Source organism: Coregonus clupeaformis, chromosome 19, assembly GCF_020615455.1.
Source record: "Coregonus clupeaformis isolate EN_2021a chromosome 19, ASM2061545v1, whole genome shotgun sequence".
In the NCBI taxonomy this organism is placed as follows: Eukaryota; Metazoa; Chordata; class Actinopteri; order Salmoniformes; family Salmonidae; genus Coregonus; species Coregonus clupeaformis.
The window spans coordinates 50962383-50988211 of NC_059210.1; the positions used below are offsets into that span (position 1 = coordinate 50962383).

At 44.1% G+C, this 25829-nt stretch overlaps 1 protein-coding gene across 3 annotated transcripts; it reads right to left on the minus strand.

Moving 5' to 3' along the window:
• Nucleotides 1-61: 61 nt before the first annotated feature.
• LOC121532229 (serine-threonine kinase receptor-associated protein) lies at nucleotides 62-22810 on the minus strand. 3 transcript variants are annotated; one of them, XM_041838048.2, is made up of 10 exons: nucleotides 22705-22810; nucleotides 22333-22512; nucleotides 9561-9696; nucleotides 9352-9433; nucleotides 9180-9252; nucleotides 8967-9066; nucleotides 8695-8832; nucleotides 8318-8454; nucleotides 674-823; nucleotides 62-521 (listed from the first exon to the last, which is right to left on the minus strand). In XM_041838048.2, the coding sequence occupies exons 2-10, from the start codon at nucleotides 22442-22444 to the stop codon at nucleotides 460-462; spliced, it is 990 nt and encodes a 329-aa protein (XP_041693982.1). In that variant the 5' UTR covers nucleotides 22445-22512; nucleotides 22705-22810; the 3' UTR covers nucleotides 62-459. The 3 variants fall into 3 exon arrangements, with proteins under 3 accessions (XP_041693982.1, XP_041693983.1, XP_041693984.1); XM_041838049.2 differs by lacking the exon at nucleotides 22705-22810 and adding an exon at nucleotides 22610-22700; XM_041838050.2 differs by lacking the exon at nucleotides 22333-22512 and having other exon boundaries at nucleotides 22705-22804.
• Nucleotides 22811-25829: the final 3019 nt, after the last annotated feature.

Genomic DNA, 25829 nt, shown 5'->3' on the forward strand with positions numbered 1-25829 from the left:
GTAATTCATTCTGGTTTGTGACTGTTTAGTTTTCAGTTTGCACCATGAATGGTTCCATAGAGACAGCATGTTAACATTCTTTAATTTAACAATGAAATGGCTGCAACACTTGCAAAATAGGAATAAAGAGGCAAAGTACTAAGATGTATTTTCTCAATGTTAACATCTCTCCCATATACTATTGATAAAAACTAACATCTGATGCTTGGCAAATAAAGCCCAAATACTTCCTAATGGAAAAACCAGATCAGGCTGCATGGTCACATCGTCAAAATTGAGTAAAATCTGCAATAGGATGAGCACTGACAGACATAGCGTGTGTGTTAGGACTCAAAGTTAATCTCTTCCCCACATTAGTCCCAATTTAGGGATAGTGGATAGGGACCCTGCCAGAAGTTGTGTGTAGACCAACTGGCTCCTCCCTCCTCTTGGAGGAACTCTGTTGTTGGGTCCTGGACCTCAGGCCTTTATTTCAGGTGTAGCTGGGTAGGAGACATCACAGTTGTCTGAGATCAGCTCCTCTGTGAACCAACAAATAATTCTAATCAGTATTTTTTTTACTGAATTTTTATTAGAAAACAAATTAGTCTAAATGCTAGCTACTTCATATTTCTGGAATGACATCCAATTGAAATGGACCACAGGGACAGATTTATTGTCTGCCCCCCCTCACCTGGCAGCACGCATTTCCACAGGCCGTAGGTTTTACCCACGGCTGTCTGCCACAGGCGGAGTGTTCCATCCTCTGAGCCGCTGGCATAGAGCTCCCCGTCTGGACTAAAGTGAACACAATGGACCGGCCCAAAGTGGCCCTTATATGACTCTACACAAAGGAGAGAGATGGAAGATTCCATTGAAGTTTTTCTCAAGGTGAGACGCTTGACTTCAAAGACATTGATTCATATGAACATTTTAACTAGTCACAATGAGTGGGTGTATATATACACACATACTGAACAAAAATATAAATGCAACAAAGACTTTACTGAGTTACAGTTCATATAAGGAAATCAATCAATTAAAAAATGTGTTAGGCCCTAATCTATGGATTTCACATGACTGGGAATTAAGATATTTTAAAACGGTAGGGGGGGGGTTGATCAGAAAACAAGCCAGTATCTGGTGTGACCACCATTTGCCTCATGCAGCGCAATATATATATATATATATGTACAGTGAGGAAAAAAAGTATTTGATCCCCTGCTGATTTTGTACATTTGCCCACTGACAAAGAAATGATCAGTCTATCATTTTAATGGTAGGTTTATTTGAACAGTGAGAGAGAATAACAACAAAATCCAGATAAATTCATGTCAAAAATGTTATAAATTGATTTGCATTTTAATGAGGGAAATAAGTATTTGACCCCCTCTCAATCAGAAAGATTTCTGGCTCCCAGGTGTCTTTTATACATGTAACGAGCTGAGATTAGGAGCACACTCTTAAAGGGAGTGCTCCTAATCTCAATTTGTTACCTGTATAAAAGACACCTGTCCACAGAAGCAATCAATCAGATTCCAAGCTCTCCAAGGATGTCAGGGACAAGATTGTAGACCTACACAAGGCTGGAATGGGCTACAAGACCATCGCCAAGCAGCTTGGTGAGAAGTTGACAACCGTTGGTGCGATTATTCGCAAATGGAAGAAACACAAAAGACCTGTCAATCTCCCTCGGCCTAGGGCTCCATGCAAGATCTCACCTTGTGGAGTTGCAATGATCATGAGAACGGTGAGGAATCAGCCCAGAACTACACGGGAGGATCTTGTCAATGATCTCAAGGCAGCTGGGACCATAGTCACCAAGAAAACAATTGGTAACACACTACGCCATGAAGGACTGAAATCCTGCAGCGCCCGCAAGTCCCCCTGCTCAAGAAAGCACATATACAGGCCCATCTGAAGTTTGCCAATGAACATCTGAATGATTCAGAGGAGAACTGGGTGAAAGTGTTGTGGTCAGATGAAACCAAAATCAAGCTCTTTGGCATCAACTCAACTCGCCTTGTTTGGAGGAGGAGGAATGCTGCCTATGACCCCAAGAACACCATCCCCACCTTCAAACATGGAGGTGGAAACATTATGCTTTGGGGGTGTTTTTCTGCAAAGGGGACAGGACAACTTCACTGCATCAAAGGGACGATGGACGGGGCCATGTACTGTACCCTCAGCCAGGGCATTGAAAATGGGTCGTGGATGGATATTCCAGCATGACAATGACCCAAAACACATGGCCAAGGAGTGGCTCAAGAAGAAGCACATTAAGGTCCTGGAGTGGCCTAGCCAGTCTCCAGACCTTAATCCCATAGAAAATCTGTGGAGGGAGCTGAAGGTTCGAGTTGCCAAACGTCAGGCTCAAAACCTTAATGACTTGGAGAAGATCTGAAAAGAGGAGTGGGACAAAATCCCTCCTGAGATGTGTGCAAACCTGGTGGCCAACTACAAAAACGTCTGACCTCTGATTGCCAACAAGTACTAAGTCATGTTTTGCAGAGGGGTCAAATACTTATTTCCCTTATTAAAATGCAAATCAATTTATATCATTTTTTACATGCATTTTTCTGGATTTTGTTGTTATTCTGTCTCTCACTGTTCAAATAAACCTACCATTAAAATTATAGACTGATCATGTCTTTGTCAGTGGGCAAACGTACAAAATCAGCAGGGGATCAAATACTTTTTTCCCCTCACTGTATATGTGAATATACACTACCAGTCAAAAGTTGACACCTACTCGTTCAAGGGTTTTACTTTATTTTTACTATTTTTTACATTGTAGAATAAGTGATAACAAACTATGAAATAACACATATGGAATCATGTAACCAAAAAAGGGTTAAACAAATAAATCTTATATTTGAGATTCTTCAAAATAGCCACCCTTTGCCTTGACAGCTTTGCACACTCTTGGCATTCTCTCAACCAGCTTCATGAGGTAGTCACCTGGAATGCACTTCAATTAACAGGTATGCCTTCTTAAAAGTTAATTTGTGGAATTTCTTTCCTTAATGCGTTTGAGCCAATCAGTTGTGTTGTGACAAGGTACAGTGGCTTGCGAAAGTATTCACCCCCCTTGGCATTTTTCCTATTTTGTTGCCTTACAACCTGGAATTAAAATGGATTTTTGGGGGGTTTGTATCATTTCATTTACACAACATGCCTACCACTTTGAAGATGCAAAATATTTTTTCTTGTGAAACATACAAGAAATAAGACAAAAAAACTGAACTTGAGCGTGCATAACTATTCAACCCCCCCAAAGTCAATACTTTGTAGAGCCACCTTTTGCAGCAATTACAGCTGCAAGTCTCTTGGGGTATGTCTCTATAAGCTTGGCACATCTAGCCACTGGGATTTTTGCTCATTCTTCAAGGCAAAACTGCTCCAGCTCCTTCAAGTTGGATGGGTTCCGCTGGTGTACAGCAATCTTTAAGTCATACCACAGATTCTCAATTGGATTGAGGTCTGGGCTTTGACTAGGCCATTCCAAGAAATGTAATGTTTCCCTTTAAACCACTCGAGTGTTGCTTTAGCAGTATGCTTAGGGTCATTGTCCTGCTGGAAGCTGAACCTCCATCCCAGTCTCAAAACAGGTTTCCCTCAAGAATTACCCTGTATTTAGTGCCATCCATCATTCCTTCAATTCTGACCAGTTTCCCAGTCCCTGCCGATTGAAAAACATCCCCACAGCATGATGCTGCCACCACGCTTCACTGTGGGGATGGTGTTCTCGGGGTGATGAGAGGTGTTGGGTTTGCGCCAGACATAGTGTTTTTCTTGATGGCCAAAAAGCTCAATTTTAGTCTCATCTGACCAGAGTACCTTCTTCCATATGTTTGGGGAGTCTCCCACATGCCTTTTGGCGAACACCAAACGTGTTTGGTAATTTTTTTCTTTAAGCAATGGCTTTTTTCTGGCCACTCTTCCGTAAAGCCCAGCTCTGTGGAGTGTACGGCTTAAAGTGGTCCTATGGACAGATACTCCAATCTCTCCTGTGGAGCTTTGCAGCTCCTTCAGGGTTATCTTTGGTCTCTGTTGCCTCTCTGATTAATGCTCTCCTTGCCTGGTCCATGTGTTTTGGTGGGCGGCCCTCTCTTGGCAGGTTTGTTGTGGTGCTATATTCTTTCCATTTTTTTAAATAATGGATTTAATGGTGCTCCGTGGGATGTTCAAAGTTTTGGATATTTTTTTATAACCCAACCCTGATCTGTACTTCTCCACAACTTTGTCCCTGACCTGTTTGGAGAGCTCCTTGGTCTTCATGGTACCCCTTGCTTAGTGGTGTTGCAGACTCTGGGGCCTTTCAGAACAGGTGTATACATACTGAGATCGTGTGACAGATCATGTGACACTTAGATTGCACACAGGTGGACTTTAACTAATTATGTGACTTCTGAAGGTAATTGGTTGCACCAGATCTTATTTAGGGGCTTCATAGCAAAGGGGGGTGAATACGTATGCACGCACCATTTTTACCCCAAGAGACTTGCAGCACAAGTAATTTTTTTCATTTCACTTCACCAATTTGGACTATTTTGTGTACAGTGAGGGGGAAAAAAAAGTATTTGATCCCCTGCTGATTTTGTACGTTTGCCCACTGACAAAGACATGATCAGTCTATAATTTTAATGGTAGGGTTATTTGAACAGTGAGAGACAGAATAACAACAAAAAAATCCAGAAGAACGCATGTAAAAAAAAATATGAATTGATTTGCATTTTAATGAGGGAAATAAGTGTTTGACCCCTCTGCAAAACATGACTTAGTACTTGGTGGCAAAACCCTTGTTGGCAATCACAGAGGTCAGACATTTCTTGTAGTTGGCCACCAGGTTTGCACACATCTCAGGAGGGATTTTGTTCAACTCCTCTTTGCAGATCTTCTCCAAGTCATTAAGGTTTCGAGGCAACTCAAACCTTCAGCTCCCTCCACATATTTTCTATGGGATTAAGGTCTGGAGACTGGCTAGGCCACTCCAGGACCTTACTGTGCTTCTTCTTGAGCCACTCTTTTGTTGCCTTGGCTGTGTGTTTTGGGTCATTGTCATGCTGGAATACCCATCCACGACCCATTTTCAATGCCCTGGCTGAGGGAAGGAGGTTCTCACCCAAGATTTGACGGTACATGGCCCCGTCCATCGTCCCTTTGATGCAGTGAAGTTGTCCTGTCCCCTTGGCAGAAAAACACCCCTAAAGCATAATGTTTCCACCTCCATGTTTGACGGTGGGGATGGTGTTCTTGGGGTCATAGGCAGCATTCCTCCTCTTCCAAACACAGCGAGTTGAGTTGATACCAAAGAGCTCGATTTTGGTCTCATCTGACCACAACACTTTCACCCAGTTCTCCTCTGAATCATTCAGATGTTCATTGGCAAACTTCAGACGGCCCTGTATATGGGCTTTCTTGAGCAGGGGGACCTTGCGGGCGCTGCAGGATTTCAGTCCTTCACGGCATAGTGTGTTACCAATTGTTTTCTTGGGGACTATGGTCCCAGCTGCCTTGAGATCAATGACAAGATCCTCCCATGTAGTTCTGGGCTGATTCCTCACCGTTCTCATGATCATTGCAACTCCACGAGGTGAGATCTTGCATGGAGCCCCAGGCCGAGGGAGATTGACAGTTATTTTGCGTTTCTTCCATTTGCGAATAATCGTACCAACTGTTGTCACCTTCTCACCAAGCTGCTTGGCGATGGTCTTGTAGCCCATTCCAGCCTTGTGTAGGTCTACAATCTTGTCCCTGACATCCTTGGAGAGCTCTTTGGCCTTGGCGGAGAGTTTGGAATCTGAATAATTGATTGCTTCTGTGGACAGGTGTCTTTTATACAGGTAACAAACTGAGATTAGGAGCACTCCCTTTAAGAGTGTGCTCCTAATCTCAGCTTGTTACCTGTATAAAAGACACCTGGGAGCCAGAAATCTTTCTAATTGAGAGGGGGTCAAATACTTATAAATTGATTTGCATTTTAATGAGGGAAATAACATTTGACATGTTTTTCTGGATTTTTTTGTTGTTATTCTGTCTCTCACTGTTCAAATAAACCTACCATTAAAATTATAGACGGATCATTTCTTTGTCAGTGGGCAAACGTACAAAATCAGCAGGGGATCAAATACTTTTTTCCCCTCACTGTATACATACATATATACACACACTAACACCTTAATATCCCCCTCTTGCTTTCAGAACAGCCTCAATTTGTCGGGGCGTGGACTCTACAAGGTGTTGAAAGCGTTCTACAGGGATACTGGCCAATGTTGACTAATGCTTCCCACAGTTGTCAAGTTGGCTGGATGTCCTTTGGGTGGTGGACCATTCTTGATACACATGGGAAACTTGAGCATGAAAAACCCAGCAGCATTGCAGTTCTTGACACAACCGTTGCGCCTTGCACCTACTTCCATACCCCGTTCGAAGGCACACATCTTTTGTCTTGCCCATTCACCCTCTGAATGGCACACATACAGTGGGGAGAACAAGTATTTGATACACTGCCGATTTTGCAGGTTTTCCTACTTACAAAGCATGTAGAGGTCTGTCATTTTTATCACAGGTACACTTCAACTGTGAGAGACGGAATCTAAAACAAAAATCTAGAAAATCACATTGTATGATTTTTAAGTAATTAATTTGCATTTTATTGCATGACATAAGTATTTGATACATCAGAAAAGCAGAACTTAATATTTGGTACAGAAACCTTTGTTTGCAATTACAGAGATCATACGTTTCCTGTAGGTCTTGACCAGGTTTGCACACACTGCAGCAGGGATTTTGGCCCACTCCTCCATACCTTCTCCAGATCCTTCAGGTTTCGGGGCTGTCACTGGGCAATACGGACTTTCAGCTCCCTCCAAAGATTTTCTATTGGGTTCAGGTCTGGAGACTGGCTAGGCCACTCCAGGACCTTGAGATGCTTCTTATGGAGCCACTCCTTAGTTGCCCTGGCTGTATGTTTTGGGTCGTTGTCATGCTGGAAGACCCAGCCACGACACATCTTCAATGCTCTTACTGAGGGAAAGAGGTTGTTGGCCAAGATCTCGCGATACATGGCCCCATCCATCCTCCCCTCAATACGGTGCAGTCGTCCTGTCCCCTTTGCAGAAAAGCATCCCCAAAGAATGATGTTTCCACCTCCATGCTTCACGGTTGGGATGGTGTTCTTGGGGTTGTACTCATCCTTCTTCTTCTTCCAAACACGGCGAGTGGAGTTTAGACCAAAAAGCTCTATTTTTGTCTCATCAGACCACATGACCTCCCATTCCTCCTCTGGATCATCCAGATGGTCATTGGCAAACTTCAGACGGGCCTGGACATGCGCTGGCTTGAGCAGGGGGACCTTGCATGCGCTGCAGGATTTTAATCCATGACGGCGTAGTGTGTTACTAATGCTTTTCTTTGAGACTGTGGTCCCAGCTCTCTTCAGGTCATTGACCAGGTCCTGCCGTGTAGTTCTGGGCTGATCCCTCACCTTCCTCATGATCATTGATGCCCCACGAGGTGAGCTCTTGCATGGAGCCCCAGACCGAGGGTGATTGACCGTCATCTTGAACTTCTTCCATTTTCTAATAATTGCGCCAACAGTTGTTGCCTTCTCACCAAGCTGCTTGCCTATTGTCCTGTAGCCCATCCCAGCCTTGTGCAGGTCTACACTTTTATCCCTGATGTCCTTACACATCTCTCTGGTCTTGGCCATTGTGGAGAGGTTGGAGTCTGTTTGATTGAGTGTGTGGACAGGTGTCTTTTATACAGGTAACGAGTTCAAACAGGTGCAGTTAATACAGGTAATGAGTGGAGAACAGGAGGGCTTCTTAAAGAAAAAACGAACAGGTCTGTGAGAGCCGGAATTCTTACTGGTTGGTAGGTGATCAAATACTTATGTCATGCAATAAAATGCAAATTAATTACTTAAAAATCATACAATGTGATTTTCTAGATTTTTGTTTTAGATTCCGTCTCTCACAGTTGAAGTGTACCTATGATAAAAATTACAGACCTCTACATGCTTTGTAAGTAGGAAAACCTGCAAAATCGGCAGTGTATCAAATACTTGTTCTCCCCACTGTACATGTCTCAAGGCTTAAAAATCCTTCTTTAACCCGTCTCCTCCCCTTCACCGATTGAAGTGGATTTAACAAGTGACATCAATAAGGGATCATTGCTTTCACCTGGATTCACCTGGTCAGTCTGTCATGGAAAGAGTTCTTAATGTTTTGTACACCCAGTGTACACATTTATACATACACACCTCAAAGGAAATGAGGAAAAATACAAAGACGCAATCTAAGAAAACCTTGTAGCTCTTTGGGGTTGGATTTACCTAGTTCCTCCTTAGTGCTGTAGTCATATTTGTAGATTTTAAAATCATCTCCACCGGCAACAAAGAAGTCCTTGTCTGGGTGAAGTGAGGCAGAGTGAATGGAGGCAGGAGCGTCAACGGTTTTGATCAGGTCAAGGCTGGAAACATTGCATTTTTGTCATCAGCTCAGACAAGTTGTAGACAATCTCATACTCTCCATCTCCATCCACTGTACATTTTTAGACAATGGGTTTGATTAACAGCAGACATACTGTAATATGACTGCTCACAATACTGTTTTACTGTCTGTCCTTCACAATAGCCGATTCAACTAAATAGAAGCATTTTAGGGTTTAGTGCAATATAGTTTTTCTAAGGCTGATGGTTGTGTGCCATACCTGAGGGCGTTGTAGAAAGCGATGGTCTTGCCGTAAGTGACGACCAGAATTTCTCCCTCAGGCATGTACTCCATGCTGCTGACCGACGCCTCGAAGGACAGGCTCTTCACCACCTCCGTACTGCTCCTGTCCCAAAGCCTGGACACAGCACCACCATGACATCAAGCATCAACACCATTTATTGGTAAATACATTATCCCATACCTTACTATTATTGATCATTTCCCCCCCCCATACAGTACTGTTATCAAATGCAAAGCTATACTTCTCACCGTATAGTTTTGTCATCTGCAGCAGATAACATTTGTTTATCATTGTTGCACCACAAAGCTTTCTTTATGGCACCACGGTGGCCTGCAATCTCTTGTGGCTCTGCAAAATGCACAGGTGGACACACATAATATTGAAATAAAATACACTCCACACAATCAGTTTACTGAGTAAAGCTACATTCATGAAAGATACTCATAATAATAACAACTCACCTGCATCTGGCTTGCTCATGTCAAAAATGCGCAACATCTTATCATTTCCCCCCGTCAACAGGTGATTACTGTCCTAGGGATTTCAGAGAAACAGGAAAAGGATATCACAACTATGACTAAAGCTTCCACAGTCCACACTATGTTCAAACTCAAATAGTTTGTATCTTCTTACCAGTGTGAAGTTCACAGATTTGACAATGTGCTTGTGTGCCAGGGTGAGGACTTCATCTCCTGACACTGCATCCCACACTTTACTGATGGGGGGAGAGAAAATCATCTTTCAAAAACAAATGCGTTTAACAGGGATGGTGATTTTCAAAAGGTGCAAAATGTTAAGGTAATGTGCGCCATTAGTCTAATATAATGAGTGGTCAAACCCACGCTGTAAAATCTGCTGCTGCGGTTGCTGCCTTTGTGGCATCATTGTTCAGAGTGGCTCCCCAAACAGCTCCCTTGTGACCTAGGAACGTCCCAATCCAGTCCCCAGTGTCCCCTTGTCGCAACATGGGTTTGCCATCTACAGGGAGTAGAAGGCTGTAAAATGACTTACTAGCTAATGTAGTGGTAAATATATTATGTTAAAGCTTGGTCTGACTAAAATCTTGTGCATAACCCATCTTGTGTTGGGGCCTTGGGACTTAATACAATGCACAAGGACTTGTATCCTGTCGGCCTTATCAGCAGGTGGCCATGAGTAACACCCAGGCCATAAGTCTCTCAAGTCCTCCCAAACTCACGAGATATCTCCTGAGGACACACACACACACACACATACACACACATACTTACACACATACACACACTCACACACATACACACACATACACACACATACACACACATCATCATTGTTAAGCACACACACACAAAAACCCCCTTCTCTTAGGCCGGAGACAGAGAACCTGACTCAGAGCCAATGAAATGGAGATGACCTCGACCAACTCATCAGGACCAATGGGGAGATCGGAACGACTAGAATCAACCTACTTTATTTTATTGTATAAAATGTCAGCACACAATGGTTAGGGGCGCGCTCTCAGATATCTCCCTACGAGGTTGACGAAACGCGTCCGTGCACGAGAATTCAGATATCTTTACCTCTGAATAAACTGCCTTATATCATACAATCATCCACCTTGTCCGAAAGTCTCTACTTGGTCTCCGTTCTCCAGTAAACTTGTTTTATCAACAAACTTGGTAGCAAGAGGATGGTTTTTCTAACTCTGAATTCGGCCCATAAAAGTTGATAGAGACAGGAGACAAGTAAGAGACGGATCTGAAAGGACGGGTGACCTGTCCGCAGGAGCAGCCGGGAATCCAGCTCGCCTCAGGAAACTGATCTAGACGGCCGTCAATACAAAGGTAAGCAGAACCTGTTAAAACTAAATCTGCATATTGTATTGTAGGATAAACCCAAATTTTGATCAGTAGTACTGGGCGTGAGTATGGATTACTGTGACATTTATAACATATCTATTATGACTCAAAGGCACATATGTAAAGATATCTGAATGTTTTAGTCTTTTTCCTGTTGAAATGTGACTGTCTAGAGAGCAGTCTAGTTACAGGGGTTCACAAGAGACGGACCGACTTTTATTTCCTGTTGAAATGTGGCTTTCTAGTGAGAAGCCTATTACAGTTTTTGGCCCACAAGCGATGGACCATTTTATTTGATCCACAAGAGAAGGATCTGGTGACTTGATAAAAAGATTCAGATAGTCGGGTTGAGTTAATTCCGTGAGAATCCAAGTCCAGAAAAGGTTCTCCCGACTAGACGCCAGTTGAATGGTTTAAACTACTGGAAGTCTCCTATGAGGAGAATCGAAAAAATAATAAAAAAATACAAGTTCAAATAGTCGGGCATTTTGGTTGACGTGGCACTCAACTATTTGTACTGTGAGGAACTCAAACTGAATTCGTGTGTTGATGTTGATATGTAATGAAAATGTAATTGTTGAAATGATAACCTGAATGTTGTGTAAGATTGGTCGTGTGTTGATGCTGATATGTAATGAAAATGTAATTGTTGAAATGATAACCTGAATGTTGTGTAAGATTGGCCGTTTCATGAGACTAACTAGTTGATAACTTTTAAGAGGACCACGGAGTCCTATTTGCTTGTTATGTAGCCGCTGAGCTAAAAGCTGACTTGAACTTTTTTCCCTCTTGTAGAAGTTGGTATTTCCTTAGCTCCTAAAATTGGATTGGTAATTATTTTGGGAGCGCTCGAGTTTGCTAATATATTCTTCCAAAAGGGCGATTCTGATACCTTTTGGGAAAATATATAATAACTCGAATAACTGAAAAACAATAATAACTTTTGCAAAATAATTCCCAAAATTAAATTGGTAATTATTCTAGGAGCGCTCGAGTTTGCTAATATATTCTTCCAAAAGGGCGATTCTGATACCTTTTGGGAAAATATATAATAACTCGAATAACTGAAAAACAATAATAACTTTTGCAAAATAATTCCCAAAATTAAATTGGTAATTATTCTAGGAGCGCTCGAGTTTGCTAATATATTCTTCCAAAAGGGCGATTCTGATACCTTTTGGGAAAATATATAATAACTCGAATAACTGAAAAACAATAATAACTTTTGCTAAATAATTCCCAAAATTAAATTGATAATTATTTTGGGAGCGCTTGGGTTTGTTAATGTATTCTTCCAAAAGGGCGATTCTGATACCTTTTGGGAAAGTATATAATAGCTCGAGTACCTGAAAGACAATAATAACTTTTGCAAAATAATTCCTGGGATTAAATTGATGATTGTTTTGGGAGCGCTCGGGTTTGTTAGTGTATTGTTCCAAAAGGGCGGTTCTGATACCTTTTGGGAAGATATACAATAGCTCGAATAACTGAAAAACAATAGTACCTTTTGCAAAATAATTCCTAATAATAAATTATTGAAAAAATTCTTTGTGTACGAGGGTGGGACATCAGAGATAAGTCTGAGTCAGCGCCAAGAATACATTGCTGGTTTCGGCCAGTGACGGGCTAAGTGCACCAAGATAGTCAAAAAAAAAAAAAAAAAAACTGTATAACCATGGCAACCACTACCGTCCCAAAACTCAAGTTTAATGAATATCTAGATCAAAAAATACAGGATAGAGCGGGAGGGAAAGAACAGTATAAGACAGTGAATAAAGTGTGGGAGGGAGTGAAACTCAAATGGACACAGGCAGGTTACTTTAGCGGGGGTGCCCCGTCTAAAGGGCAACTCACCTCTATGGAGAAAGAGCTAGGGGAGGCAGTGAGGGAAGGAACGGAAAGTGAATTGGTAAGGAATAAGTCTCACTTATTCAAGAAGGAAGGGACTAAACACAGAGAGAGAGCAGAGGCTGAGCTAAGGATAGGTACGTGGGCAATTGAGGAAATACGACGAGCACACCCATACAAGAAACCAGACATGATGGGTGTGGTGATTGAACCCACAACTGAGACAACACCAATAGTGGGGACACAGTCCATGAGTGACATACCAGCGCCCTCAGCACCACTGTATCCGACCCTGCCACAGGAAGCGAAGAGCATACCACCTGCATACACACACACTCCTCCAACTAACCCTTATAACCCATTCCTAAGTCCTGCAGTGGTACAAGCGCCTGTGTTCGTGGTGCAAGGAGGACACCTAGAGGGGAACATGGCACTAAGCGTAGGGCAAGGAGTACTTCACTGTCTGGAAGTCCGAGCCAACAGCGAGCCACAAGGACGAGAGGAGCCACACCCGGCCAGCGGAACCCAACCCAGACCCAGTCCCACAAGAGGGGGTTCCAACCCAGAGTCCCTGGTAATGATGACTCCAAACCAACCATCAGATCTATACAGGAAAGGGGGAGCATCTGGCCTAAGACAAGCAGCTGCACCCAATCAGCCTAAACCCAGACTCTCAGAATGGTTTGTCGAAAGAGAAAGGGGAAGTACCCAATCCATGACAGAAGGGGGGTGCAGGGGACAATGAGCTTTGGGGGGTCGATAGGGTCTGGCTCATTAAGAAGCTCACGGGGGTCTCAATCCGGGACCAACCAAGTGAGGATGATGAAGGAGAACAAAGGAAGGAAGAAAAAACCTATGAGGATGAGTGGGATGCGTGTCAGGGACAGGCGTCACATAACACAACCATATTAGAAGAAGCAGAGAAGGGGAAGACCTGGGCCTTGAAAGGGGTGATGGTGGGGGAAGTTGTTGACTTGCATGAACCCATCAGAAAATCTGCCAGACTTAGAGAAAGGGGATTGAACTCCCAAATGCCACTTAGACCAACAGCAGACCAACAACATGAAGAATACCAACCCTGGAAGATGACTGACCTGACCGCCCTGATGGATCAGATGCCCAGCCTCCATGGTGGAGCGTCTGCTTGGCTGTTGCAACTTCAAACCCTTACATCTGGGTTTAGGCTTGCTCTGGCAGACATGAAGGCACTCTTGGCCAGGGCCACAGATCACACCACCATGACGGTACTGATAAGAGAGGCAGGTCTGGAAAAGAGCGGAGGTGTGACGCCACCGGAAGTCTATAGAACTGTGTTGTGGGAAGTTCTGAGGAGGGCATATCCTACAGAACGAAACCATGCAACACTGACCTCTTTTACCATCGGCCCTGGGGAACAGCCAGCTGCCTACCTGGACAGGGCCAAAACCACTTGGAGAACGGTCCATGACGAACCATATGATCACTCCGACACCACGTACAGCATGTGGAAAGAGATGGTGGTGAGCGGGACCCCAAGTGACGTTCGAACCAAACTAAGGGGAACTGTGGGATTAATGGCACTCCCTAGGGCGCAGTTTAACTCCCATGTCCATCATCACATCACCCAATACAATAAAGACAAGGGAGGGGCGGAAACACATGTCCAATCCCTGCAGGGTGCAGCTGCTCAAACTACAACTGAAAGAGGCACAGAAGGGAGATAAGCCAAAGAAACAGATGGTGGCTGAAGACCAACCTGACATTTCTCAAATAATTGAAAAAACTGTCTCACAAATGATACAAACACAACAGCCGCCTCCAACAACACTCCCAACGATCGGAATGGTGCCTCAGCCATACTATCAAGCACCAACTCCACCATATCAGCCACCGGTGGCACCATACCAGACTCAATGGGGACAGCCAAGGCCACAAGGTAATAGGGGGGCCTGTTACAATTGTCATCAATATGGCCACTCTGTCAGATGGTGTCCATTACCACCTAGTCCGCAACAGCAACACTGGCTGGCAAACAGGGGTAGAGGTTATGCCTTCAGATCAAGAGGAGGCCCAAGACCGATGTACCAGCCACATGCTGCCCTACCAGCATATAACCACCCACAACAAGACCCAAACCAACAGCCTAACCAGCAGCCAGCTCCCTACCTTCCAGGGCATGTCAGACCGAATATCCTCCCTGGCCCTGAAGCTGCCCACCACCACAGAACGGGAATGGGGGTCAGCATTTTCCACTTCATACTGAACCAACTGTCATGTGTGAAGTGGAGGGAGTTACCCACCAATTTTTGGTAGATACAGGATGTACGTACTCTGCCATAAGATCTCGTCAACCACTCTCTTCGGAATCAATACAGGTGGTGGGGGTATCAGGAACACCCGAAGCACAAAACAAGACCATACCATTGCTCTTCCAATGGGGCCCTTCCAATTTGAAACATCAATTCCTATATTGTCCCAACTGTCCAATCAACCTATTGGGAAGGGACCTATTGTGCAAACTGAAATGTTCAATCTACCTTACCGAAAAGGGTGTGGAGGTTTCCATTGATCCCATTACCTCCACACCAGTTCATCCAGCTAGGGTGCTGATGCTACCCATCATCCCAACCCCAGTGCTCTCCCTGACCCAAGAAATATACTGGTTGAAGTGCATCGAATCCGGCCGAGGAACCCCTGAGGTTCAATTCAAGTTCAACCAGCTGAGACAACTCATTTACACATTTCACCCATACAAGACTCCTCAAGCTGAAATCCACTGTACACTTAATGTGACTGATAATGATGTCAACCCATATACCGAAGACTGGGATGAAAACATGATGCACCTGACACCAACAATCAGATGTTGTACCATAGTGTGTGGACAAGAAGGAGTGGCTGCTCCGGTTATCCTACCTTCCCATTTGAAATCCTGGTACCTACTGGGCGAAGAATCTGCTCCCCATGTTACACTGGCAGTTGGAAATGGTTTTGAAGCAAGGAGCCTTGGGCCTATGATCAGAAGAGCATCCAAACTCCAGTGGGAACCCACCCAAACTCCAGGAATAACCAAAGCCACCACTGAGAACATGTGGAGGTTTATGACAGTTGACACAGAGGAACATTGCCTTCCTGAACGTTTGACTCTCCCAAGACACCATGGTAAACCTTACACAGACCACCCCTCATCACAAGCACTGCTTTCCACCATTGATGAAGGCATATGGACACACACCCCATTTGATGTTGGACAACTACAGGTGGAACCAGTCACCATCACCTTACTCAACCCTGATCAAATTCCTATCTACCGAACACAGTACCGTCTGAAACCTGAACAGACCAGGGGGATCAAACCAACCATAGATGGGTTGTTGGGAGCTCGTGTCATATATCGCACTGTGTCTCCATGGAACACACCAATCTTACCAGTCTTGAAAACAGGAGGCGAAACATACCGGATGGTACAAGACTTCCGAGCAGTGAACGACGTCACTGCACCCATTGACCTACCTGTCCCTGACCCTCACATTACACTGAGTAATCTCTCACCAAAACACCAATACTTCACCGTTGTGGATCTGGCTAATGCCTTCTTCAGCATTCCACTGGATGAGGCTTCACAGCCTCTCTTTGCCTTCACATATGAACATCAACAGTATACGTATTCGGTTCTTCCACAGGGTTACAGGTGTTCTCCCGGAATCTTCAATCATATCTTGAAGACACACCTGACTGAATTGAAAATCCCTGAAGGAGTGATACTCATCCAATATGTAGACGACCTTTTGCTGGGGGCTCCCACATCTGATCTCTGTCTACAAATGACAAAAACCCTACTTGACTTCTTGGCTGTCAAAGGCTACAAGGTCAAAATGAGCAAAGTCCAGTCCTGTCGCAGAACTGTCCTTTTCCTTGGCAGAGAAATCTCAGGAGAAGGTGCTGGTCTCTCGAAATCCCACCGAGATTCCATACTCCATCATCCACGTCCCATCACAGTGTCAGGCATGTTGTCCTTCCTGGGGTTGACAGGGTACAGCCGTACCCACATCCCTGACTACACATCCAGGACTGAACCACTGAGAGAAATAGTGAGAGAAGCAGGACCAAGAAACTTACACTCCTCACTTACCTGGACACCTGAAGCATCAACAGCGTTTGCTCTCCTAAAAACCGATCTCTCGGTGGCAGCAGCTCTGACAGCACCCGACTACAAAAACAAATTTCATCTTGATGTTTCTGAAAAGGAGGGGTTCACTTCTTCCATCCTTTTTCAGAAACAAGAGGGGGAGAGAAGAGTACTGATGTATCATTCCTCTAAGTTGGACCATATTGAAGCAGGTCAGACAACATGTTCCAGGTACGTGGCTGCAGTGGCAAAAGCTATTGAAAAAACCGCCCACCTGGTAATGTGCCACAAATTGGAAATCCATACGCACCATGGGGTTGCAGCATATCTGATGAGCAAGGAATTCACGTTCAGCGCTGAAAGAAAGAACAAAATCCAGAATAAATGCACCCAATCACACATTACTTTTGTCAACACCGACAAAAACATGGCAGACGCACTCAATGCAGAAGAAGGGTTGGCACACTCCTGCGAAGAGAGGGCGGCACAGGAACTGAAACTGCGCCCAGACTTGGGAAACGAACCCCTTACCAATCCTGATCTATGGTTGTACACCGATGGATGCTGCTATAGAGGAGAAGAAGGGAACATAGCAGCATATGCAGTGGTACAGCAGCTTCCAGACGGGTCACACGTGACCCTGGAATCAGACATCATCCCACAACCTGCCTCAGCCCAACTAGCTGAGATCATTGGTTTGACTCAAGCCCTGGAAAAGGCTGAAGGAAAGACTGTGAACATCTACACTGACTCAGCATATGCTCATGGAGCAGTCCATACAGATGGACCACAATGGGTCAGACGTAACTTCACCACAACAGGAAACCTTCCGATCAAACACAAGGCACAAATGGAGAGACTGATAAAAGCAGTCTCACTACCTGAGCAGGTGGCCATCATGAAGTGCAAAGGACATCAGCAACTCACGAACAAAGTCAGCGAGGGAAATGACGCAGCTGACAAAGCAGCCAAGAAAGCTGGGGGCTACACTCCAAGACAGATGGTGCTGCAGACTCAACCAGCTAGAACAGAACTCACAGACCAACACATAAAGGAACTACAATTCACAGCGGGCCCGTATGAGCACTCGGTATGGGGACAGATGGGAGCCACCAAAGGACCTGATGAACTTTGGAGATGCCATGACGGCAGGTTGGTGGCCCCAGCTAATCTCTGCCCCGAGCTGATACGGGAGGCTCATGGGCCCACCCATGAAGGGAAACTCAAAACTTTACAGAAGGTTTCCCATATTTGGTGGCACCCACACATTAAGGACATGACAGACTTGTTTTGTGATGAGTGCAGCATTTGTGGCAGCCACAACCCAAAGAAACCTTTCCAAACACCCATGGGTTCATACCCAGTACCTAATGCATGTTTTCAGGACATTAGCATAGATTACACTGACATGGGGGCTGATAATGTAACTAATGGGAAAAGGTTCTTATTGGTAATGGTAGATCGATTCTCCAAATGGGTTGAGGCAATACCAACAGCACGTGAGGATGCTAGGTCAGTTATTAAGTGGCTGCAGACTGAACTCATACCAAGGTATGGGGTTCCAAGACAAATTCGATCCGACAACGGGTCCCATTTCAGTAACCAACACCTGAGACAGGTGGAGGAGAGGTTCGGCATTGTGCACAAGTTTGGGTCTGTGTACCGGCCGCAATCTCAAGGCCTCGTGGAACGCGCCAATCAAACTTTGAAGGCTAAGATAGCCAAGGTATGTGCAGGTTCAAAGTTGACGTGGGTTGAAGCTCTGCCCCTGGCGTTGATGGCCATGAGAGCCTCTCCAGGAGCAGGCACCCATCTCTCTCCACATGAGATTATGACTGGTAGAGTCATGCCTGGTCCACCAAGGGAGGGAGGTCATATGCCCGCCCTTGATGTACAACAAATTGTAATGTCTGAATATGTGAGAAAGCTAACGGAACTCTCTGCAGCTCTCTCCAAACAGATTCACAAGGTCCAAGAGGGGGAGCTGACGGGAGATCCGGCGCTGCTGAAGGTAAAAGTTGGCGACTGGGTAAGGATCAAGGTTCACAAGAGAAAGTGGCAAGATCCCAGGTGGACTGGACCGTACGAAGTGAAGGAGGTTACTTCACACTCAGTCCAGGTCAAAGGTAAATCAGGCGCACCTTGGCACCACTTGACACATTGTACACCAGCACCAACACCTTCCAGAACCCTGACTGAAGTCAGAAGTGATTTAATCACATTAAATTCGGATCAAATTCTTGACACCAACACTATCTGAATATGTGGAGGAGACTCCCATCTTCAGATACTGGAGGGGAAAGACAGAGGAGGGACAGACCACCATGGGAGAGACTGGGGTGCTCTGCTCCACTCTTTGTTTTGCTGATTGTAACTATTGGGGTTACTCTAGGAATCATACTCTGGTCAGTACAGCACATGACACAGACACCCATTACACCCACTAGTAAACCTAACGACACAATCGATGCCACAACCATACGTCCGACCAACCTGCACTCCGACACATTGAGCCCAGATCAGAATGTAAGCCACAGCCACCACGTAAATAAACGACAAGTTGTCTCTAACACCCTTTCCTGTGGGCCCAGACAATTGGTTAGAAGCACCACATTATGTATACCCTTTAATGTTACCACTACTGCGACAATGTTGTGGGTAGACTTCAGAGAACTTACCTACTACCGTAACTGGGACTGGTATATGACAGTGGGGGGCATCTATAGTGATTGGACTTGGAAAAACTTAGTATGTGAGACTAATTATGACTGGTCCAGTTACACCTCTACTAGATTAGGAAAATATTGGAGGAAACTTTTGACTTTCACAAAAAACTCTAAAGGACTCAAATTTATTATCTATCCTGGTATTGCATTAGGCTGCCAGGACTTTAGACTTGCTCCTTATGTAAGCTGTACCACTGCACCATTCTATTGGAACGTTCGAATTTGTCATATTAATAACACAAAAGCACAGGCTATTAATGAAAATGGTAATAAGAATAATTCTATTATTTTACTTACACCACCGCCCACTCTTGACGGTGCTATCCTTACAGCTACAGGGGTCTCGGGACTTACGAATAATTGGCTATTATTGTCTGAGGAGGCGGCCAAGGCCACCCACCAGAGCTGTGTGGTATGTATGGGGGCCCGTCCACTCCTTCGCATTGTACCGGCTACCTTACCTGACGTATGTCTTCTTTCTGTTATGAAGTATGACAACCCAACTGCCAGCTGCTCTGTATGGGACAAGTTGTACCCTATTGTTATAAGTACTAGAAAGGGCCCAATGTTTTCTTCTCGGGTTGCCAGGGCTAATTTCGCTTGTATTAATATGTCCCTTGGCCCTCCAATGCTGGGAGCATTACCTCATGAATGGTGTAATAACACCCATAATCCAAATGGTCCCTTTCAGTCTGTGTCTAGAGCTGATGTCTGGTGGTGGTGTGGAGGAAACCATCTGTATGATCGCCTGCCCGGACATGCTACTGGTCTTTGTGCTCTTGTCTCTCTGATCCTTCCTGTTTCAGTTTATCCTATGGAAGTGAAGGACCTGATGGCCCCAATAGAGAGGGACTGGGATTCATCCCGATCCAAAAGATCGACAAGAAAAGATCTATGGGACCCCACCTATATCGATGCCATAGGGATCCCTAGGGGGGTGCCTGTTGAGTATAAACTCGTGGATCAGGTTGCAGCCGGTTTTGAATCAGCATTGTGCTGGTGGTGTACTATTAATAAAAATGTTGACAGGATCAATTATGTTCATTTTAATGTCCAAAAACTAGGCAATTGGACCGAGCAAGGTTTTGAGGCGGTGCATGGCCAATTGGCTGCCACCAGCTTGATGGCCTTCCAAAATCGTATTGCAGTAGATATGCTGCTCTCAGAGAAAGGAGGTGTATGCGCCATGTTTGGCGAACAGTGCTGCACTTTCATACCCAATAACACAGCCCCTGATGGCAGCCTGACTATCGCCTTGGAAGGCTTGAGGACTCTTAATGGTAAGATGAAATCCCATTCCGGTGTAGACACCTCCATGTGGGATTCCTGGATGGACGCTTTTGGTAGATATAAAGCCCTGGTGTCCTCCATTTTGGTTTCAATCTCGGTGTTTGCGGCCATTTTGGTTTTGTGTGGGTGCTGTTGCATACCATGCATTCGCTCACTCACCACTAGGCTCATAACTAAGGCCATTGACCCAACAAGCCCTTCCCAGATGTTTCCTCTTCTTGGGGAAGGAGATTTTTTATCTTTCGAGGAGGATGAGGGTAGAACTTTTACTTAGTTTATGTCACGTCTCTTTTGAGACGTGAAGAGGGGGACTCAAAACTTTCTCTTTGAGAAAGTTTCCCTTTTCTTTTTTACTTAGTTTATGTCACGTCTCTTTTGAGACGTGAAGAGGGGGACTCAAAACTTTCTCTTTGAGAAAGTTTCCCTTTTTTTTTACTTAGTTTATGTCACGTCTCTTTTGAGACGTGAAGAGGGGGACTCAAAACTTTCTCTTTGAGAAAGTTTCCCTTTTCTTTTTTACTTAGTTTATGTCACGTCTCTTTTGAGACGTGAAGAGGGGGACTCAAAACTTTCTCTTTGAGAAAGTTTCCCTTTTCTTTTACTTAGTTTATGTCACGTCTCTTTTGAGACGTGAAGAGGGGGACTCAAAACTTTCTCTTTGAGAAAGTTTCCCTTTCTTTTACTTAGTTTATGTCACGTCTCTTTTGAGACGTGAAGAGGGGGACTCAAAACTTTCTCTTTGAGAAAGTTTCCCTTTCTTTTACTTAGTTTATGTCACGTCTCTTTTGAGACGTGAAGAGGGGGACTCAAAACTTTCTCTTTGAGAAAGTTTCCCTTTTCTTTTTTACTTAGTTTATGTCACGTCTCTTTTGAGACGTGAAGAGGGGGACTCAAAACTTTCTCTTTGAGAAAGTTTCCCTTTTCTTTTTTACTTAGTTTATGTCACGTCTCTTTTGAGACGTGAAGAGGGGGACTCAAAACTTTCTCTTCTGATAAAGTTTTCCCTATTTTGCCAATTACACTGTTAGCTTGTGTCACGTCTTAAGTTTTCCTTCTCTACTGTTACTTGGTCACGTCTCTTGGGAGACGTGAAGAGAGGGATTTGTAGTGGTAAATATATTATGTTAAAGCTTGGTCTGACTAAAATCTTGTGCATAACCCATCTTGTGTTGGGGCCTTGGGACTTAATACAATGCACAAGGACTTGTATCCTGTCGGCCTTATCAGCAGGTGGCCATGAGTAACACCCAGGCCATAAGTCTCTCAAGTCCTCCCAAACTCACGAGATATCTCCTGAGGACACACACACACACACACATACACACACATACTTACACACATACACACACTCACACACATACACACACATACACACACATACACACACATCATCATTGTTAAGCACACACACACAAAAAACCCCTTCTCTTAGGCCGGAGACAGAGAACCTGACTCAGAGCCAATGAAATGGAGATGACCTCGACCAACTCATCAGGACCAATGGGGAGATCGGAACGACTAGAATCAACCTACTTTATTTTATTGTATAAAATGTCAGCACACAATGGTTAGGGGCGCGCTCTCAGATATCTCCCTACGAGGTTGACGAAACGCGTCCGTGCACGAGAATTCAGATATCTTTACCTCTGAATAAACTGCCTTATATCATACAATCATCCACCTTGTCCGAAAGTCTCTACTTGGTCTCCGTTCTCCAGTAAACTTGTTTTATCAACACTAACTACATAACTCTGACAAGAATGAGCACTTATGTTGCTTAAATTGTAACTTCAGAAAAACGTACCTTTGCATGCACTTATCAGAAAATATCCATAGGGTGTTATTCCACTAAATGCCAAGTCCACAACTGGTCTAGTGTGTCCAGAGCAAGTGAGAGGGGTCTGTCTCATTGCCATGGCTGAGACAAAGAAATGGGCGACGTGGAGTAAAACGCTCAACGGGTTTGATTACAATTATCTTCAATCTGAAACAAAACAAGCACAGTTTCGACATTATACTAGCTAGCTACTGGTCGTAACTAGTTAAATAGCTACAGCTGGTTTAGCTAGATTACTAGCTACCTGTTACACCTTTCATAGCTACATGCCATGGACCCACGCCTCCGCATCATTCAGAGGTGAAAGACAAGGACTGGTTGTGGTGGTATACAACTCACCACTTTCTCGCTTTAATGTATCAGTCCACTGCCGGTTACACTGCAAACGTGCTCACCGCAGCTACTTACTGGCTAGCTTAGCAACTTTGAGAAAATCGGAAGTCAGGTCATGAGAGGAGCACATAGAGATAGACAGAGGACTCATCTTTGTGTCTGTGCCATTGAGAGAGAAATCGTAACGCGTCTTTTGTAGGTAATAACTTTGCCATGGTTCGTTGGACAAAGCCTATAGCGAAAATGTTTTTGTAAAAAAATAATTATAAACACCGAAAATAAGTTATGTGGCAAACAAAGGCTTAGATCTTATACGTTTTGTTCTATGAGATAATCAGCTAATGTCACTTTTTGTGAATTTTGAAAAAATTATTGTTATAAAAAAAGGCACATAAAGGCTTCATAATTCATTAAGGTTATGTTAACTGGCTGCTATTATCTTATAGAACAAAACAGGCTTAGGAGATCTTATATGTGTTAACCTCAGACCTCATTTTCAGCGTTTATCCCAAAACCCTATTCAAATCAAATGTTATTTGTCACATGTGCCGAATACAACAGGTGTAGACCTTACAGTGAAATGCTTACTTACAAGTGTTGGTGAACACATAATTAGGAGAGGAAGTACAAAACCAACGACGCTAGACAGAGTGGAATTAGGTTTAAGCAAAAGGCAGTTTATTAAACACAGAGATAGCTTGTACTGTTCAAGCTACATGCATGGGCCCAATGCATGGACCCAATCAATTGCCTCTTATGGAGACAGTTGAGAAGGATGTCTAAACAGAGTTTACAGCATTACTTTATACAATGTAACATAAAGGAAGGGGTCCTTCTTCTAGTCCCTTGATTGGTTCCCGAGGCGTAGGAGGCGGGTCTGCTCTGTCCAGAGCAGATGCCCCATTGGTGCACGGCAGAGTCCTCTGCCCTTGGCACCCGACCAGTAGAAGGGGGTGTGAGTGTGAGTGTGCGTGTAAATGAAATGTTTGTGTGTCAAAGAACTCGTGAGGCATGAGAATGAGTGTTCGTGCAAATGAAATATTTGTGTGTGTCCAGGGAACTGGTGAGGAGGATCTGGTGATTGTGGCCTTGGGCGTGGGTGTTGTCCAGTTATCGTACTCCTGTAAGATTAGGCCATCTGGTGCTCTGTTCTTTGTTCGCTACTAAAATGTTATGCACAGACAACTAACACACTGTTAGTATCAGACACATGACACAGAACATTTATTGAAAACAAGCTCCTAACACAATTTGTCTTGCACAACCTCTTGCACAACATATTACTCAGATCAATCTATAACATTTTATATTTACTACGACACAAGCCCTTAACCAACAATGTAGTTTTAAGAAAAATAAGTGTTAAGTAAAAAATAGATAAGTAAAAAATCAAGAAATAACAAATAATTAAAGAGCAGCAGTAAAATAACAGTAGCGAGGCTATATACAGGGGGTACCGAAACAGAGTCAATGTGCAGGGGCACAGGTTAGTCGAGGTAATTGAGATAATATGTACATGTAGGTAGAGTTAAAGGGACTATGCATAGATAATGAACAGAGTGGCAGCAGCGTAAAAGACAGGGTGGGTGGGGGAGACAATGCAAATAGTCAGGGTAGCCATTTGATTAGCTGTTCAGGAGTCTTATGGCTTGGGGGTAGAAGCTGTTAAGAAGCCTTTTGGACCTAGACTTGGCGCTCCAGTAGCAGAGAACAGTCTATGACGCCAGAGAAGATGGCTGCCGTTTTACAGCCCTCTAACCAATTGTACTATTATGTGTGTTTTTTTGCGTTATTTGTAATTTATTCTGTACAAAATGTTTCTGTCACCGTCTCTTATGACCAAAAAGAGCTTCTGAACATCAGGACAGCGATTACTCACCTCGTATTGGACAAAGAGTCGAAAGCAAAGGATATTCTACAGACACCCAAATCCCAGTCATTCACATGAGAAAGAGACAGAGATATCGTGGATGTAGGTCAGGGTGCCTTGTTAGACGGCAATATCGTGGACGTAGGTCGGGGTGCCTTGTAAGGATCCGACGGCGAGCGAGTAAACTGCCTCTTTCTTCAATCCTATTAGCCAATGTTCAATCATTTGAAAATAAATTGGACGACCTAAGATCAAGGTTATCATACCAACGGGACATTAAAAACTGTAATATCTTATGTTTCACAGAGTCGTGGCTGAACAACAACATGGACAACATACAGCTGGCGGGATATACGCTACATTGGCAGGATAGAACGGCTGACTCCGGTAAGACAAGGGGTGGCGGTCTGTGTATATTTGTAAACAACAGCTGGTGCATAAAATCTAATACTAAGGAAGTCTCGAGGTTTTGCTCGCCTGAGGTAGAGTATCTCATGATAAGCTGTAGACCACACTATTTACCACCACAAACCGATGATGACACTAAGATTGCACTCAATGACCTGTATAAGGCCATAAGTAAACAGGAAAATGCTCATCCAGAGGTAGCGCTCCTAGTGGCCAGGGACTTTAATGCAGGGAAACTTAAATCCGTTCCACCTAACTTCTACCAGCATGTTAAATGTGCAACCAGAGGAAAAAAACTCTAGACCACCTTTACTCCACACACAGAGACGCGTACAAAGCTCTCCCTCACCCTCCATTTGGCAAATCTGACCATAACTCTATCCTCCTGATTCCTGCTTATAAGCAAAAACTAAAGCAGGAAGCACCAGTGACTCGGTTAATAAGGAAGTGGTCAGATGACGCAGATGCTAAGCTACAGGACTGTTTTGCTATCACAGACTGGAATATGTTCCATGATTCTTCCGATATCATTGAGGAGTACACCACATCAGTCACTTGCTTCATCATTAAGTGTATCAATGACGTCGTTCCCACAGTGACCGTACGTACATACCCCAACCTGAAGCCATGGATTACACTCAACATGTATGTTGTCCATGCTGTCGTTCAGCCACGACTCGGTGAAACATAAGATATTACCGTTTTTAATGTCCCGTTGGTAGGATATTCGTGATCGTAGCATGTCTATTTTGTTATCCAATGATTGTACGTTGGCTAATAGGACTGATGGTAGAGTCAGATTACCCACTCGCCGTCGGATCCTTACAAGGCACCCCGACCTACGTCCCCGATA

Bases quoted from the DNA above. Each gene is read 5' to 3' on its own strand.
- LOC121532229 (XM_041838048.2), bottom strand. From the start codon at position 22,444: ATGGCAATGAGACAGACCCCTCTCACTTGCTCTGGACACACTAGACCA. The intron at 9,067-9,179 runs GTGAGTTGTTAT...TGCATTTTGCAG, and splicing joins CATGAGCAAGCCAGATGCAG to AGCCACAAGAGATTGCAGGC. The intron at 8,455-8,694 runs GTATGGCACACA...CAATGTTTCCAG, and splicing joins GCTTTCTACAACGCCCTCAG to CCTTGACCTGATCAAAACCG.